Here is a 14828-nt window from a genome sequence, read left to right on the forward strand (position 1 = left end):
TACGCCAAACTGTGACAAACACATGGTGCGGGGCATGACGGAGTGGCGGGCAACGAGCAATGGGTGGCTCAACGGGGTGAGGGGCAGCGACGACGTGTCGCGCGTTTATCGGAGAAAAAATGTTGTTGTTTTCCTAGCAAAAGCAAACAAAACGAGGCAAAAGCAAACTTGCGCCCAAAAAAAAAAGGTAGGCGACTGACAGACAGGTAATGTGGAGGGCGTGGCACAGCTGCCGAGCAGCGTTTGTTGAACTTTTGTGGCAAACAACTAAAAAGTCGAAGAAGCAACAGCAACAAGTACGAGTGCTCCACTCAAAAGTGTCCGACTATCAGAATGCCCTGTAAGCAGCTTGTTGTTGTTGATCAGGTGCTGTGCTGCTTCTTCCCGCTGCACCACTCGATTGAGGAAAAACTATATTTATCGATTTTCGATAATCGCCTACAGCCAAAGCCAAAGAGTTATTGTGTTCAAAATGACAAATTGACATAGTTATCTCAAATATAACTTAATTACGCATTTGAAATGGTTACGGGGTATAAACCAGAAAGAGTGTTGATGCAGCAACAAAACTTTGAACGCAACTAATCAATCTGCGGCGCGCAGATGAACTGAATGGACCATGTGGACACACACACACAGATGTTGTGATCTTCTCGCTGGCAGCTGGCTAACGAAAAAGGAAAACAAAAAAAAAAAACGATTCAACACGAACTGCCAACATCTGTGGCAACTAACCAACGGCAGCAGCAACTCAAGTAAAACAAAATAAATAATCATAATAAATAAACGAGCCACGAAAAATCTCACAGTTGCATGCGATGTTGTTGCTCTTTTTCTATCTCCCTCTCTCTCAATCGCTTATGGTGTAAAGATTATTTTCATCTGCGGCAAAAGCCCAAAAAAAATGTAAAACGCAAGCAGGAAAACCAAAAAAGAAAATTGCTCAGCAATTTGGATGAAGCTAGAAAAACCTTGGGAAGCGCCAAGGGTTAAGAGGAAAAAACAATTCTAAGCGGCTTTCAAACATGGCAAAATTATGGCATATACTCGTACAAAGGGGCCGAGGAAGAGTTATAAGTTTGTCAAGAAAAAATGGTAATAAAAAAATTTCCGGAAGCAATCGGAAATGTCAAAATCTAGTCTACTGCAAAAGAGAAACTTACCAAATGGATTAGTAATGGGTATCTGCAATGTGGCACAGATTAACAGTAAGCTGAGACACTTCTTCAAAAGATATTGCGATCATTTTCCAAAAAAAACTCACCATTTTTCAGCATTTATTTTATATGAGCTTTCAGTAGATTAAATATTACAAATGTATAGAATACCAACTATATAATTTATAAAAGTGTAATTTCTGTAATTTAACTTAACGGTCATATAAGATAATAACAAGAGCTAGCTAAGATCGTCAGCATCTTGAGACGCTGAATCAATGCAGATAAGAAATATCTATGTCAAACAAGATAAACGTAAATGATATACAATATGCAAAGATGTAGCACTAGTTGCCATAGGCACTGTGGCATGTCTACCTTTGAGATACTCTATCCCCCACTCCCTCTCCCTCCCACTCCCACTCACTCTCTGTCTCGCACTGTGCCTCCATCTTTCTCTTTGGTTAGGAAGTGCTGAAGAAGGCGCAGAAATGCCTGCCAGCGACCGCAATAGGAATTGGAATAGCGCAAAAGATGCCAATGATTCCCAACGATCTCACGCAATGTGTACAAGCAAAATAGTTCGATTGTGGCAGCAACAGCAACATCGGTGATAAAAGTGGATGAGGAGTGGTGAGGGAGAAGCAGCACCAGAGGAACGAATAACAGAAAGCCCCCAAACCGAAAAAACCGAAAACAACTTAAATTACCAGCACGGCGTCAATTTTCATTAGAAAACAAGCTGCCAGGCAGGCAGGCAGGCAACTCGGCAACCAGCCGACACGATCAAGGCAGCGAATACGACCGGATTCAAGCAGACAAACAACAACAGCAACAACAACAACAACAGCCACAACAGAACAGCTAATACAAGAGGTTATGGCCATGGCTGAAAGCTGAAAGTTGAAAGATAGATGATGGAGACAACCACAGCAACGAATCCAAAAGTTTCAGCTTACGACAGGGGCAGCACAGGGGGTTTGGGAGTTTATGGGTTAGGGGGAGAGGAGGGAGGGGCAACTGAGAACTGGCGGCAGGTATTGGATTATTATTGGCAAAAGCTTCGATCTGTGGCTTCAGAGAGCAGCGCCAAAGCAGCAACTGCCGACTGTTTTTTATATATATTTTTTTTTTTTGGTTTTGGTAACGAGTTTCATTCGCACAATCCGAACGCCTCGAGGCAAGATACAAGACTCCAAAGAGACAGAAAGAGAGAGAGAGAGAGAGAGAGATAGAGAGCGGTAGAGGAAGACGGGTAGGCATTGAGAGATTTGCTCCATAAATCTGAACAATGCGAGGGTTAATGCCCATGGGCGCAACATGCTGTATCTGCGTGAGATGAGCTCAGATGCCTCCTTGCCACCATGCCTTCATTTGTGCTTGCAACTTGACGTTTGGGTGTGTCCCAGGCACACACAGGTAATCTTTAATACCCTCTATCCTTTGCAGCTGAATAGAATATAAGAAAAAGGGTATCCTCAGCAATATCCACTGTTTATTGCAGTAGAATGCTTAGATCTGCTTGAAAAAATTAAAGTTCTTAAAAACATTCTATTGAAAGTTGCAACCTTAATATTTGAAACATGCACTTTATGTAAGTGGCAACAAAGACATTTCTAAACGATCGATTATTAGGTTAGAAATTATTCGAGGAACAGGTTTCTAGTTGATTGGTTACAGGGCAGCAACTAGTCGAGCAATTAACTGTTTTATTGCTTACTTGAATGCTTTGCTTAGCCTGCGGGCAATTTGTCAGGCTCTGAGATTAGCCGAAACGGCAGCCACGGTTGCATTTTGGCTTATTGATTTATCGATACTTTTTAGATGTTGTTTTTGTTGTTGTTGTTGTAGTTAGTAGACGAAGCAGCAGCTTTAAGATCGTCGCAGCGACGCTTCCTGAACAACAATCACAGCGAATTGATTGCGTGGGCCATCAACGTGACGGGAAAGCTTTGATTTGCCAATTGCAACATGAGGGGTGAATGGTGGAGCGAACGGGCGGGAGGGCGGTAGGGCGGCGTGGTTGACTAGCTGGTTGCCCACACGCGTTCAGCAAAACGCTGATGAATGATCGTGTGTTGTTGGCCGCTGTTATTGCTGCTGTTGTTGTTGCTACATCGAGTGGCATCTCTGTTGGCCAAACTTCAACCTTTCTTGCCAGCAAGCAACAACTTCAACTTCAACTCGAGTGCGGCCCCCGTCGCAATTGGCAATAAATCATAACACCCACACGTCGTCTCTTAACTCTAACCGACCTCCCCCCCCCTCCCCCCTTACCCAGCAACCCCTCGTTGCTGCACACTTCGCCTAGCCTCATGACATTTTGCGTGTGTGGATCTCACTTTTTGGGATCTCTCTTCTCTTTGGCCTCTGGCGAAGATTGCATTTGACTACAGCACTTGGTCCGCAGTCTCATTAGTGTACACAACACACCTCATCCCCTGACGCCCCAACTCGGTCTTAGCCATGAAACTTTTTTACAAAAATTATGTTGCACGTTCCGATGTTTTTCGTCTTTTTCTTCTTTTTTTTTTCTTGCAGTGTTGTATCTTTCAGATATATTCAACACTCGACAGCTGCTAGGCAAGTTTGTAATCGTTTTGCCGCAGTCCGCTGTTTTTGTTGTTCTATCTGGCTTCACAAAAAGTTTTCCCACAACACACACACACTCGCACACACACAGAAAACAGTTCACAGTCCAGACCAACCTGCGTCGTCCCGTCAAGTCAAAAAGATGGGCAATTTTTCCTAGCGCTATAAATACGCACGCCTCCTTTTTTTCCAGTTGCCCATTTGCCCCGCCCTCCTTTTGCGGCATCTCGCACCTACCCCATCCCCTTTCGCAACAAAAATCAATTGAATTTTCACGCATGTTTATGACACGGCATGTGCTACAGTCAAGCTTGCCCAAAAGGCAACGAATACTTCCCATCATCACATGTATCTTTGCTAGAGTATCTGTTATCGAACACCTCAGTTTTCAACAGCTACATATGTGGTACAAATGGGGAATTATATGCCGATTGTCAGCATTCGTTTAAGGCTTTACCAATGTTGTTATTGGTAAGCAACTGCCAAGTTCAATCTGCTCCCAGATCTGCTCCAAGTGCAAAAGAAATGAGGATAGATCTCAGACAGCTTAGGCAGGTTTCACTGTGTGCGCATTGCGCGTATAATAAATATGTGGCAAGTGTGTGTTTGTCTTAGGGGCATTTCCTCGTCTAGTATTTGGTATTTCTTTGCTTTTTCCGCCGTAATGCGTGTGTCGTATATCTCTCTATTCTCTATTTCTGCCTGCCTTCATTTGTTTATGTCTTATGCCGTCTTTTCGGTGGAGCCAAACCATGGACATAGGCCCGCCAAAAACCAAAACAAAAAAAAAAGCAAAGAGAAAAAATATCTATTTTGCATGTGGAAACAGACGAATACTGAATACCAAATGCCGGCCGAATAACGTAAAACGAATATGAATAGACATATTCTATCATGTACAAGTCTCTCGCCCCAGTTGAGTACAACAACAAAAAACAACAAATATGACCATTAACTGCTCCCCCATTCCCTTTCTTTTTTTTTTTTCTTTTTTTGCCCAATCCCTGGTCCCATTCATTGCCCTGGCTGCGACTGTTTGGCGTCTGTTGGCCTCATTTTTCGAGCGAAACATTTTGGCGTACATTCAGTGCAAAGAGCCCCAAAGAACTATCTATTTGTGTTCCGAGTCAGGCAAAAAATAAAAAAAACGCTCCAGCTTAGATAAGTATATTTAATGTGACTTTTGGAATGCCACTATACTTATATATCATATAGGAAGCTTAACATTTATGCAGCCGAGCGAACTACATGGCAGATAAGAGCCATGTACTACCTGAGAACCAAACTCGGTTTGTTAGGTGTGAATTACATTTTTTCCATAGTTTATGGTATTCACGTCGATTTGTTTACAAATATTTGCTCTGGAGGCGTGTGCAATTTTACACGAACCATACCCTTCATCATCATGAGCTTCCTTACTTCCAATAATAATTAACAAGTCGGTGAGTAAAAATAAAAATTAAAACTAATGGTTTTTTTTTTCATATATGGATTCCATTTGGAGCGTTGCGAGCTGCACGTGGAACCGCGTGTGTTATTTAACAATATTGAACAATTGAATTGAATAAAGCATCATTACCAAACGAGTCATAAATAGTGTAGTTGAATTGGCTTGCATACGGATTACCCCATTTATTTATATTATAAATCGATTTTGAAAAGCCATCTTTAAATATTTGAATCAATTACCAAAAGTCTCATTATACATAATAACATCATGCTTAATAACAATTAAAATGTAGTTAGAGAACATTTAAATTCCAAATATTTCATTTTTCAAATCAAGAGTTTGTAAAAATACTGGTACTTAAACATTTGTGTATTCCAATAAGTATAAAACCCTAACCTGAAACTCGCGAACATATTGGTCATTTCCTAATTGATGCAAAATACAGACTACCCTTATTATGTACTGGGTACAGGGTATATACTTGTAGGTAGGAATGCCGGCAGCACCTGAACGCGATTTGCATTTGCCTATTTTGCAATGCAGCCACCCAACTCATTTACAAAGCAAATTGGCAACAAAAACAACAAACTCATTTCAAGCAAAATAAAAAAAAAAATTATAAAAAACAGCAACGTAAAATGCAATAGCAGAAACCAAACAGCCATAAAAGAAAATGGGTAAACAACCAATTTTTCCTCATTCGATATCGCTTATCAGCACCTGGGATGCGCAATGTAATTAAACAGTTCCGGTTCGGAACACTTCATGCAATTATAACATATGCAAAAATGCAATAATTACGATTACGAGTTCACCTATTGCTTGCGTATAGGCGAAATGGATTAGTACAGTTTCTTACCTTTTCAATTTTGCATCCAGTGCACCAATTGAAGTATTCGATCACTTTTTGTGACAGCCCTGTTTTCGTGCAACTTTTAAATTAAATAGCTTTTGTCACAATCACAGTTCACCCAACCCTGATCCATTTATTGAGTGCCCCCAAAAAGCTCGCAACATACCGAAATCATCCAATCCTTTCAATATATGTATATATTCGCACAGCATTGGAAATGTGTGCAGATATGTTTATTTATTTGTATTATTGCCTCAACTGTTATGAATTTCAGCAAATAGTACTAAAGGCTGCAGAACTCTTGAACTTGTTAAATAATTAAATATTTACAATTGCGGAAATTAGAGAAAATATATCTCAAATTGCCAATTTATGATACGCATTTACAAATAAATTAATAAGTCTTTGTATCTATTTAAATCTAAAATAAGAAACAAATAAAGTAATATACACAAATGACTTCACAATTGAGCTGGTTAAAGGTACTGATTTATAGGTTCGATATGTTGTATCGATAGGGACGAAAGTCTTTCGAAACGATGCAATCGCGTGACTATCGCAAAGCAAATAAAGACACGAAACGGGCGGCTCGGGCCGATCTTTGTGCGACCGCACAGAGCGCGTGAAGCGCACGTTTGAGTGCAGAGTGCAGGAGAATGGGCCGAATAATGGGCGACTGGCTGACTGACCATACATGACGGACATGACATCCGTTTGTCAGCAAATCAAAAGAGCAAAATGCACATGTTGAGAACCTGGCAATGGGAATGGCACTAAGAAACTGGAATTGGGTAAGGGAAATGGAAATGGAAATGGAGCTCGGACGAGGACTGAATTGGAGACTAGCGCGTTGCATTTGACTTCTGAATAAACGTGTGAATCGCTTTTTGATTGCCCGGCGGTTCACTTTAAAAGCCGCCAACAATTTGTGTGGTTTCATTTTGGGTTTTTTATTTTATTTAAAAATGTTTTTTTTTTTTGTATGAGCTTAGCCTTGATCATGGCCAAAAGCTGTCACATTGCGGCTTTATTGCGGTTCAGTTATTGTCGTCGTTGTTATTGTTGTTATTGTGGATGTTACAGCTGCTGTGTGAGCTGCATGACAAATGCAATCAGTGACTGAAACTTGAACGGAGTCAGACTCGAAGTCAGTATCAGAGTCTGAGTCAGAGTCAAAGCCTAATCATAAATGCACGACCAGCAGCTGAAGGAAACACATGTCAACGAGTCAACACATTGAAGGACAAATAAATCGGTCAGACATACAATAGTATAAAGGACCGTCAACTACAAGGATATTAACTGTATAGTAAATCAAAAAGTGTGTCATGTGAAAGATTGTAATGATTTTTGATATGCTTATATATCAATTTAAAGCTATATTGTAGTTAAGCTGAAACTCTTGAATTAGAAGAGTCATCAACGCTGTAATTGCCTGGAAAAGTTTAGCCAAATGGAATCATGGATCTGACTGTCTTCATCTATATATGAGCTGCTGGCATGATGGGGAGATGAATAGATAGTTAGATGGGAATATGGGAATATGGGGACAGCGAGAAGGAGCAACCTAATTGCTTTGACCTACTGCCACCCAAAAATGGACAAGTTACTTCCACGAAACAAACTTCCACAGACACGCAGACTAAATGGCGACAACAACAAATGCCAATAACAGCAACAGCAACAACAAATGCATGGATACATTGCTCTTGTAATATTTTTTTATGGCTCCATAAGCCATAAGATGTCTTAACCGTCTTTGATTGTCTTCTACTGCCACCCCACACACAACTCCCCGCATCCCTCATACCCAGCTGCTCCCCATGCTCTTGCATTGATTTTCTATTTTGATACCCTTGCCAGTGCCCAAGCGGGTAGAACGATTAACTGATGGATCTCATCTAGCGATGTCTGGCGATGGATATAAATAGAGATTATCAATTCGAATTCAAAAGCAGTCAGTAAGACGTTTATGAATGCAAACCTAAAGAGGAATATTCGAAATATCTAAAATGAATGGGTTCTCGTGAGAGTGATAAATATATATATAGTAATATATATATAAGGTCTTTCAAGTTATTTTGTCGTGAGCGTGTAGCGGCTTCGGTTTGTTGCAGTTGATGGTTTCATGCTTTGATGTTTGTCATTTTATTGGCAGTGCGGTTGGCTCCGACTTGTCTGCCCGGCTTGGCATGACCATTGCGGACCAACAACGGACACCGGACAATTCACTGTGGATACAAACTGTGTGACAGTTATACGGTGAGTTGGCAATAGTATTGTTGCTGTTGTTTTTGTAACCATTTTAAGTGCAGACGTCTGCAATTGTTGGCCTAGCCCCGGCGACTAGGTCTCGTTTGGGCCACATAATGTTGTTGATGATGATAATCAACGCTTGAACTAATCGTTATAGGTTTCTAATGAGCTTCTTGCATTTGCAATTAATTGCTGAATCAGCACTATTTCGAATGAAGTCATTCAATTTCCGTGCAATGCAAATGACTCAAGAATTTCTTTGAAAAAATTTTATTATTTAAATTTATATCCATTATCAAGTTGAGACATAACCAAAGACACATAGGGGCAGTCAGAAAAGATTAGTTCTTAAATAGAACTAACTATTCGATACTGCGAAAATATAATAAAAAAAAACTCAACAGCATACAACAAAACAAATAAATAAGGAAGAATCGGCGCTACACAAGGAAATATTTTGTTAGAAACTGGCTATGTAAATATGTACATATATAAATAAACAGTGTCTTATCTCGCGGGGATTGGGCACAACTGCAACCTAAGCACACATATAAATCTATATACACATATAAATATTTATATATATATAGATATACATAGATGCCCAAGTGATTTAGCGGAAAGTATGTCACGAAATGCGACAAATATTTCATTTCCTCTAAGTCCTGATAAACGGTTAACTGCCAAAAAAAAAGTGTGCTAAAAAGATAAACATAATAAAATGGAGTTACGAAAAATTAAAAGAATATCTTTGTGTTCAAGAAGTGAGTATAATAATCATTCTGGAAAGGAAATCCCAATATTATATTCTTTCAATTTAAATAATACAAATCGATGCTTTCAAACAACTCCTCCTTTAAAGGAAGCTAATCATTATTTTCATTGGGATTCTGTTAAATATATTTATTTGTAAAACGCAGAGAGGCATCACTCATTTATAACAGTAACAATCCAATTTTTGTCATTTTTTCTTTATTAAGCAAACAAGTTGTTTACTAAATGAACACCATTGAAACATCAAAGTTTTTAATGACATTTTAGTTTTTCATCATATTATTGCAGCAATTGCGAATTTTCTGTCTCTCTTCTTTTTTTTTATACGTTTCTTGTGCAAATGTATTCAATTAGTTAAACGAACTTAACTCAAGAGCCATCGAGTTGTGTTGTTCGTTAAATGCTAATGGAAGGCACATGCTAGATTGAAACCTTCATGCGAAACATCTGTGTGTGCATATAACATCATCTTTATAAATAATCAATATTCATTTTTTATTTCATTATATGGTAATTGAAGTGTCTAGCAACAACGAAAACAAGAATAACAACAGCAGCAACGAATAAACTGAATTTCAAACAAGTTTCGCACATTATCGGCAAAAATGTCAATAACAACAAAAACGAATGCAATGCAAAAACACGAAAAATTAATTTGTTTTATTTTTTTAAGCTCTTGTATTAAAATTAATCGAGGCTAATCAACTAAGGTAATTACCAAAATAGAATCGACTATTAAATGCCCTCTAAAAACAAAATTCAATACTGCATTTGGTATACAATCATTATAAAACATTAATTTTCTAGGATACGATGCTTACTCAATTATAATTAATATATGAAAAATGGCCAAACTTTTGACGCAATAATACACAACTGGCTGATACCCTTTGTAATTGAATGCGCATAGGGTATGCGCATGCAAGAAACATAAGCAAAAACCAAAACAAAAACATAAAAAGAGTTAAAAAAAACAATATGTAAAACCGGTTAAACTGAAGTGTTTAGCTCTTACCATTTGATGTCATTGCTGGAGTTTCCGATTGTGTGCGTGGCCAACGAATAGCCAAAATACGAATTTGGATTGCCATACTTAATAAGTGGCTGTCGCTGCTCCAAATTGAAGCACCAAATTGTTGTAGTCAGAGTGACGAGATTGCAGAAGATCAACAGAAAATCCCGGTATCTGGCTGATATGCCTCTGCTGCTGCATGATGCTAACCGCGTCTTTGCCATTGTGTGTGTGTGTGTGTGTTATTTTATTTATTTGTTATAACGTATCTAAACGTTTCCTTGCTCCGTTCACATGCACGTGCAATCGGCAACAAAAATAATAACAAGTACATCAACAACAACAATGGCCTAACGGCATGCAGAGCAACTAGCTTCCAACTTTTCACAATTCGCTTCAACCTTCAGCCTAACGCCAACAGGTAGTCAAAGGTGGTTTTTGCCCTCTTCAGGTCCATTTTTGATTGCTTTTCGAGATCTTATGTTGGTTGGTTCTGACTCTGCACTTGTTACTGTTGTTTGATTTGCAGCTCGACTGCTTCCATTGGCCTTTTCAAAAAAGCGCGCGAAATAACGTAAAACAAACTTGAAGCTTAAATATTATGCAAACCTCAATTTCCTTTTTTGCTTTATGAGTTTTGCATAACACTAGCTACACTGATAACAATTATCATTGCTTATCACAACAACAAAAAAAATGATTGAAAAGGTAATAATATCGCTCGTTTTCGACAACAAAACGTTCAAAGCGCTCAAACACGTTCGCAACGGACGAAGTCTTGGCGGACAATAATATCGCGTTCAACAATGGCATGTTGGTAACAGACGCACTGTTAGCACACTTTTAGTACAAACCATGTGTTATGTTCATGTACAGAGATAGAAACAGCTGTTCTGTATCTGGCAGGCATGTCTACTTATGATATTCGAAACGAGTTGGCAGGGCAGGCGCGCGCATTTTAAGCTGCGCAGCATATTTGTGCTGAAGAAATCAATAAAGTTTCTCTGGTAAAATCTCTTCTCGAGCATAACCCGAATATACTTCATAGATAGGGAAATGCAGTATAATCAAAATTTAATAAGTGTTCAATGTTAACACTATTTTTTCATCCAATTACCCCAAGTGTCAAATAGGCCAAAATATCGACAAAACAAACGAAACGCAGCAGCAACAGAAATAGAAACAGCGAAAATTCAAAACCCAAAGCTCTCGAATCGATAAACTCAGAGGCTGAGGCTTAGGCTGTAAACACACACAAATCAACCCCCCTCAACCAACACAAGAAAAATTCCTATACATAACAGCAGCAGCAGCAGCCGGAAAAAGAAGCAACTATGGCTTATGTGAGTTCTGCATATTGCATATATTAGGTCTGATCCAATATTTAATAACCACTCAACCACTTTAACAGCGCTTGAAGGCCACTAAGTGTCCCACGGACGAGCTATCCCTGACGAATCGAGCCATTGTCAACGTGGGCGATTTTCCCGAAGATGTCATGTGAGTTGGAAAAGCTTCTGTTTGTGGCAGCTAATTCATCTGTTTTACATATATTCCATTTTGTTCAGCTATGCGGACATTTCGCCCGCACCTGGACAGCATTTCATCTTTGCGCTGGAGAAGTCCCTTGAGGTGCCCAGAGGCTATGTGGGCTTCTCACTTGTGCAGCGCAAATGGGCCATGCTCTCCATTAACCAGGACCTGGAGGTGCGACCCTATCGATTTGATGCCAATTCCGATGTCATAACATCCGTATCCTTTGAAACTGACTTTCTGCAAAAGAAGACGTAAGTGCTCTTTAAGTGTGTGTGTGTGTAATTTTTAGTTTATTGTTATATAATGGGATATTTGACATATAAATAATCATGTAATAATAATCACTGTCTGAGCACCAAAATAATTATGTAAAAACTAGTAGAATATAGTTAAATTGTATCAGAGAGTAAGTCCCTTAATTTATATATAACTAGCAATATATATATATATAATGTGGTCCGATCCGGTTATGTCCGACCTAAGCAAATAGGTTAGCCAAAGAAGCACAGTTTAAAAATAATAATTTTTATAATGATTTGGTTTTTACATAAATACTTATTTAAATTAAAATGTGAAGGCCCAATTTTTGGTTGAAATTCATTTAATTGCAGCATATCTGTTAACTTGATATAATATTTCTTATGAGCGATTTTCAGATGCGGTCAGCAGGTCCGTTTTATTTACTTTTTGTTTTATATTTCTAAAACTTACTCTTTCTCCCAATCTTGCCCGGTAAACTTACAAATGTTAAAAAATAGGGTTTCCCAGGAGCCATACGATTCGGATGAAATGGCCAAGGAATTTATAATGCAATTTGCTGGTATGGCTTTAACCGTTGGCCAATCGCTGGTCTTCAATTTCAAGGATAAGAAACTGCTCGGCTTGGCGGTTAAATCGCTGGATTCGATCGATCCGAAGAGCCTTGGCGAGGGCAAGGAGCCAGTGATGCGTAATGTTCGCTTTGGTCGCCTCCTCGGTAACACTGTGGTACAGTTCGAGAAGGCCGAGAACAGTTCACTGAATCTGCAGGGCAAATCCAAGGGCAAAGTGGTTCGCCAGTCGATCATCAATCCCGACTGGGACTTTGGTAAAATGGGCATTGGCGGCCTAGATCAAGAGTTCAATGCGATCTTTCGTCGGGCATTCGCCTCCCGAGTCTTCCCACCCGAGCTAGTGGAGCAGCTGGGCTGCAAGCATGTGAAAGGTATACTCCTCTATGGGCCACCCGGCACCGGCAAAACACTGATGGCCCGCCAAATTGGCACCATGCTGAATGCACGCGAACCGAAAATCGTCAACGGACCGCAGATTCTCGATAAATATGTGGGTGAATCGGAGGCGAATGTGCGTCGGTTGTTTGCCGATGCCGAGGAGGAGGAGAAGCGTCTGGGCCCGAACAGTGGCCTTCATATCATCATCTTCGATGAGATCGATGCGATCTGCAAGCAGCGCGGCTCTGTGGCCGGCAACAGTGGTGTTCACGACACCGTCGTCAATCAGCTGTTGACCAAGATCGATGGCGTCGACCAGTTGAATAACATTCTGGTCATCGGTATGACCAATCGGCGGGACATGATTGATGAGGCGCTGCTGCGACCGGGCCGTCTAGAGGTCCAAATGGAGATCAGTCTGCCCAATGAGGCGGGACGCGTTCAGATCCTTAATATACATACGAAGCGTATGCGGGATTTCAATAAAATGAACGATGATGTAGACAACAAGGAGATCGCCTCTCTTACCAAGAACTTTAGCGGTGCAGAGTTGGAGGGTCTGGTGCGTGCGGCTCAATCAAGCGCCATGAATCGTTTGATCAAGGCCGATGCAAAGGTCACCGTCGATCCGGAGGCCATGGAAAAATTGAAAGTGAATCGCGATGACTTCCTGCATTCGCTGGAGAATGATATTAAGCCGGCATTTGGTACCGCCCAGGAGATACTCGACAATATGCTCGCTAGGAGCGTCATCAACTGGGGTCAGCCGGTGACCAATCTGCTCGAGGATGGCATGCTCTATGTCCAGCAGGCAAAGGCTCCCGAATCCAGTGGCGTCGTCTCTGTGCTTATTGCCGGTGCGCCCAATTCGGGCAAGACCGCATTGGCCGCCAAGCTGGCCAAAATGTCTGACTTTCCCTTTGTGAAGGTCTGTTCGCCGGAGGATATGGTCGGCTATACCGAGTCGGCGAAGTGTCTACACATTCGGAAGATCTTCGACGATGCCTATCGCTCCACCCTCAGCTGCATTGTGGTCGACAATGTGGAGCGTTTGCTCGACTATGGACCCATTGGGCCACGTTACTCCAATCTAACGCTGCAAGCTTTGTTGGTTCTGCTCAAGAAACAGCCACCCAAGGGACGCAAGCTCTTGATACTCTGCACCTCAAGCAGACGGTGAGCTGATATCCTGTAAGCTGCCTAATCTGCATCCCATTCTAACATATGTAAATTGCAGGGAAGTGCTGGAGGAAATGGAAATGCTGTCGGCCTTCACCTCGGTGCTGCATGTGCCCAATTTATCCAGCCCGGAGCATGTTACCGCCGTGCTTGAGCAATCCGACATCTTTACCAAGGGCGAAATCCAGGCCATTGGCAAGAAGATGTCCGGCAAACGGTAAGACAATTTCGGCAATCTGAGATTTTCCACAAAAATGCAATTACATTTTATATCTTGTTGTTTCGCCCGCAGCGTTTTCATTGGCATCAAGAAACTGTTGGCCCTAATTGATATGGCACGACAGACGGAACCCTCACAGCGCGCCATCAAGTTTCTATCCAAAATGGAGGAGGAAGGCGGCCTCGATATGGTTGCGCGCAAATAAGTTACAAAATGCAAGCAGGAGTCTAGCAAAAAAAAATTTATAAAAAAAATTGTTTGCAATCTCAATTATTAGCTTCTAAGTGCGAAAAGTTATTTGCCATATACAAGAGCGTTGTTATCATATATATATAAATATATATATATATAAATATATATATATATATATAAATATATATATCTATATATAAATATATATATATATATATATATATATATTCCAAATCTATATACTATAGTTAAATATTCGAAAATTATTCCCGTATAATTGACTCTTAAAAACGCGTTAACCTTGCATTGTTTGTTGGTCCAGTTCCTGGTAGCCCAGAACACTTCCGAGCCGTTCCTAACCCAAAAAGTCAAACACTTCCGTAATGTTTCCCGTGC

At 40.4% G+C, this 14828-nt stretch overlaps 2 protein-coding genes across 3 annotated transcripts in view; one reads left to right on the plus strand and one right to left on the minus strand.

The window, feature by feature from the left end:
- The window catches only part of LOC6565634 (integrin alpha-PS1), a 49169-nt gene extending 38285 nt beyond the window's left edge, over positions 1-10884 (minus strand). The window contains exon 1 of one of the 2 annotated variants that reach the window (XM_032738564.2): positions 10098-10884. In XM_032738564.2, coding sequence (XP_032594455.1) covers positions 10098-10318 — 221 coding nt within the window. In that variant the 5' untranslated portion in view covers positions 10319-10884. The remainder of the gene's footprint in view (positions 1-10097) is intronic. The other variant, XM_001992193.3, reaches the window with a different exon arrangement.
- A 248-nt stretch (positions 10885-11132) lies between these two features.
- Positions 11133-14560, plus strand: LOC6565635 (vesicle-fusing ATPase 1). Its single transcript, XM_001992194.2, has 6 exons — positions 11133-11437; positions 11506-11594; positions 11663-11881; positions 12389-14017; positions 14079-14237; positions 14313-14560. The coding sequence occupies exons 1-6, from the start codon at positions 11429-11431 to the stop codon at positions 14443-14445; spliced, it is 2238 nt and encodes a 745-aa protein (XP_001992230.1). The 5' UTR covers positions 11133-11428; the 3' UTR covers positions 14446-14560.
- Positions 14561-14828: the final 268 nt, after the last annotated feature.

The sequence above is a fragment of the Drosophila grimshawi genome, unplaced genomic scaffold (assembly GCF_018153295.1).
Source record: "Drosophila grimshawi isolate 15287-2541.00 unplaced genomic scaffold, ASM1815329v1 contig_848, whole genome shotgun sequence".
Lineage (NCBI taxonomy): Eukaryota > Metazoa > Arthropoda > Insecta > Diptera > Drosophilidae > Drosophila > Drosophila grimshawi.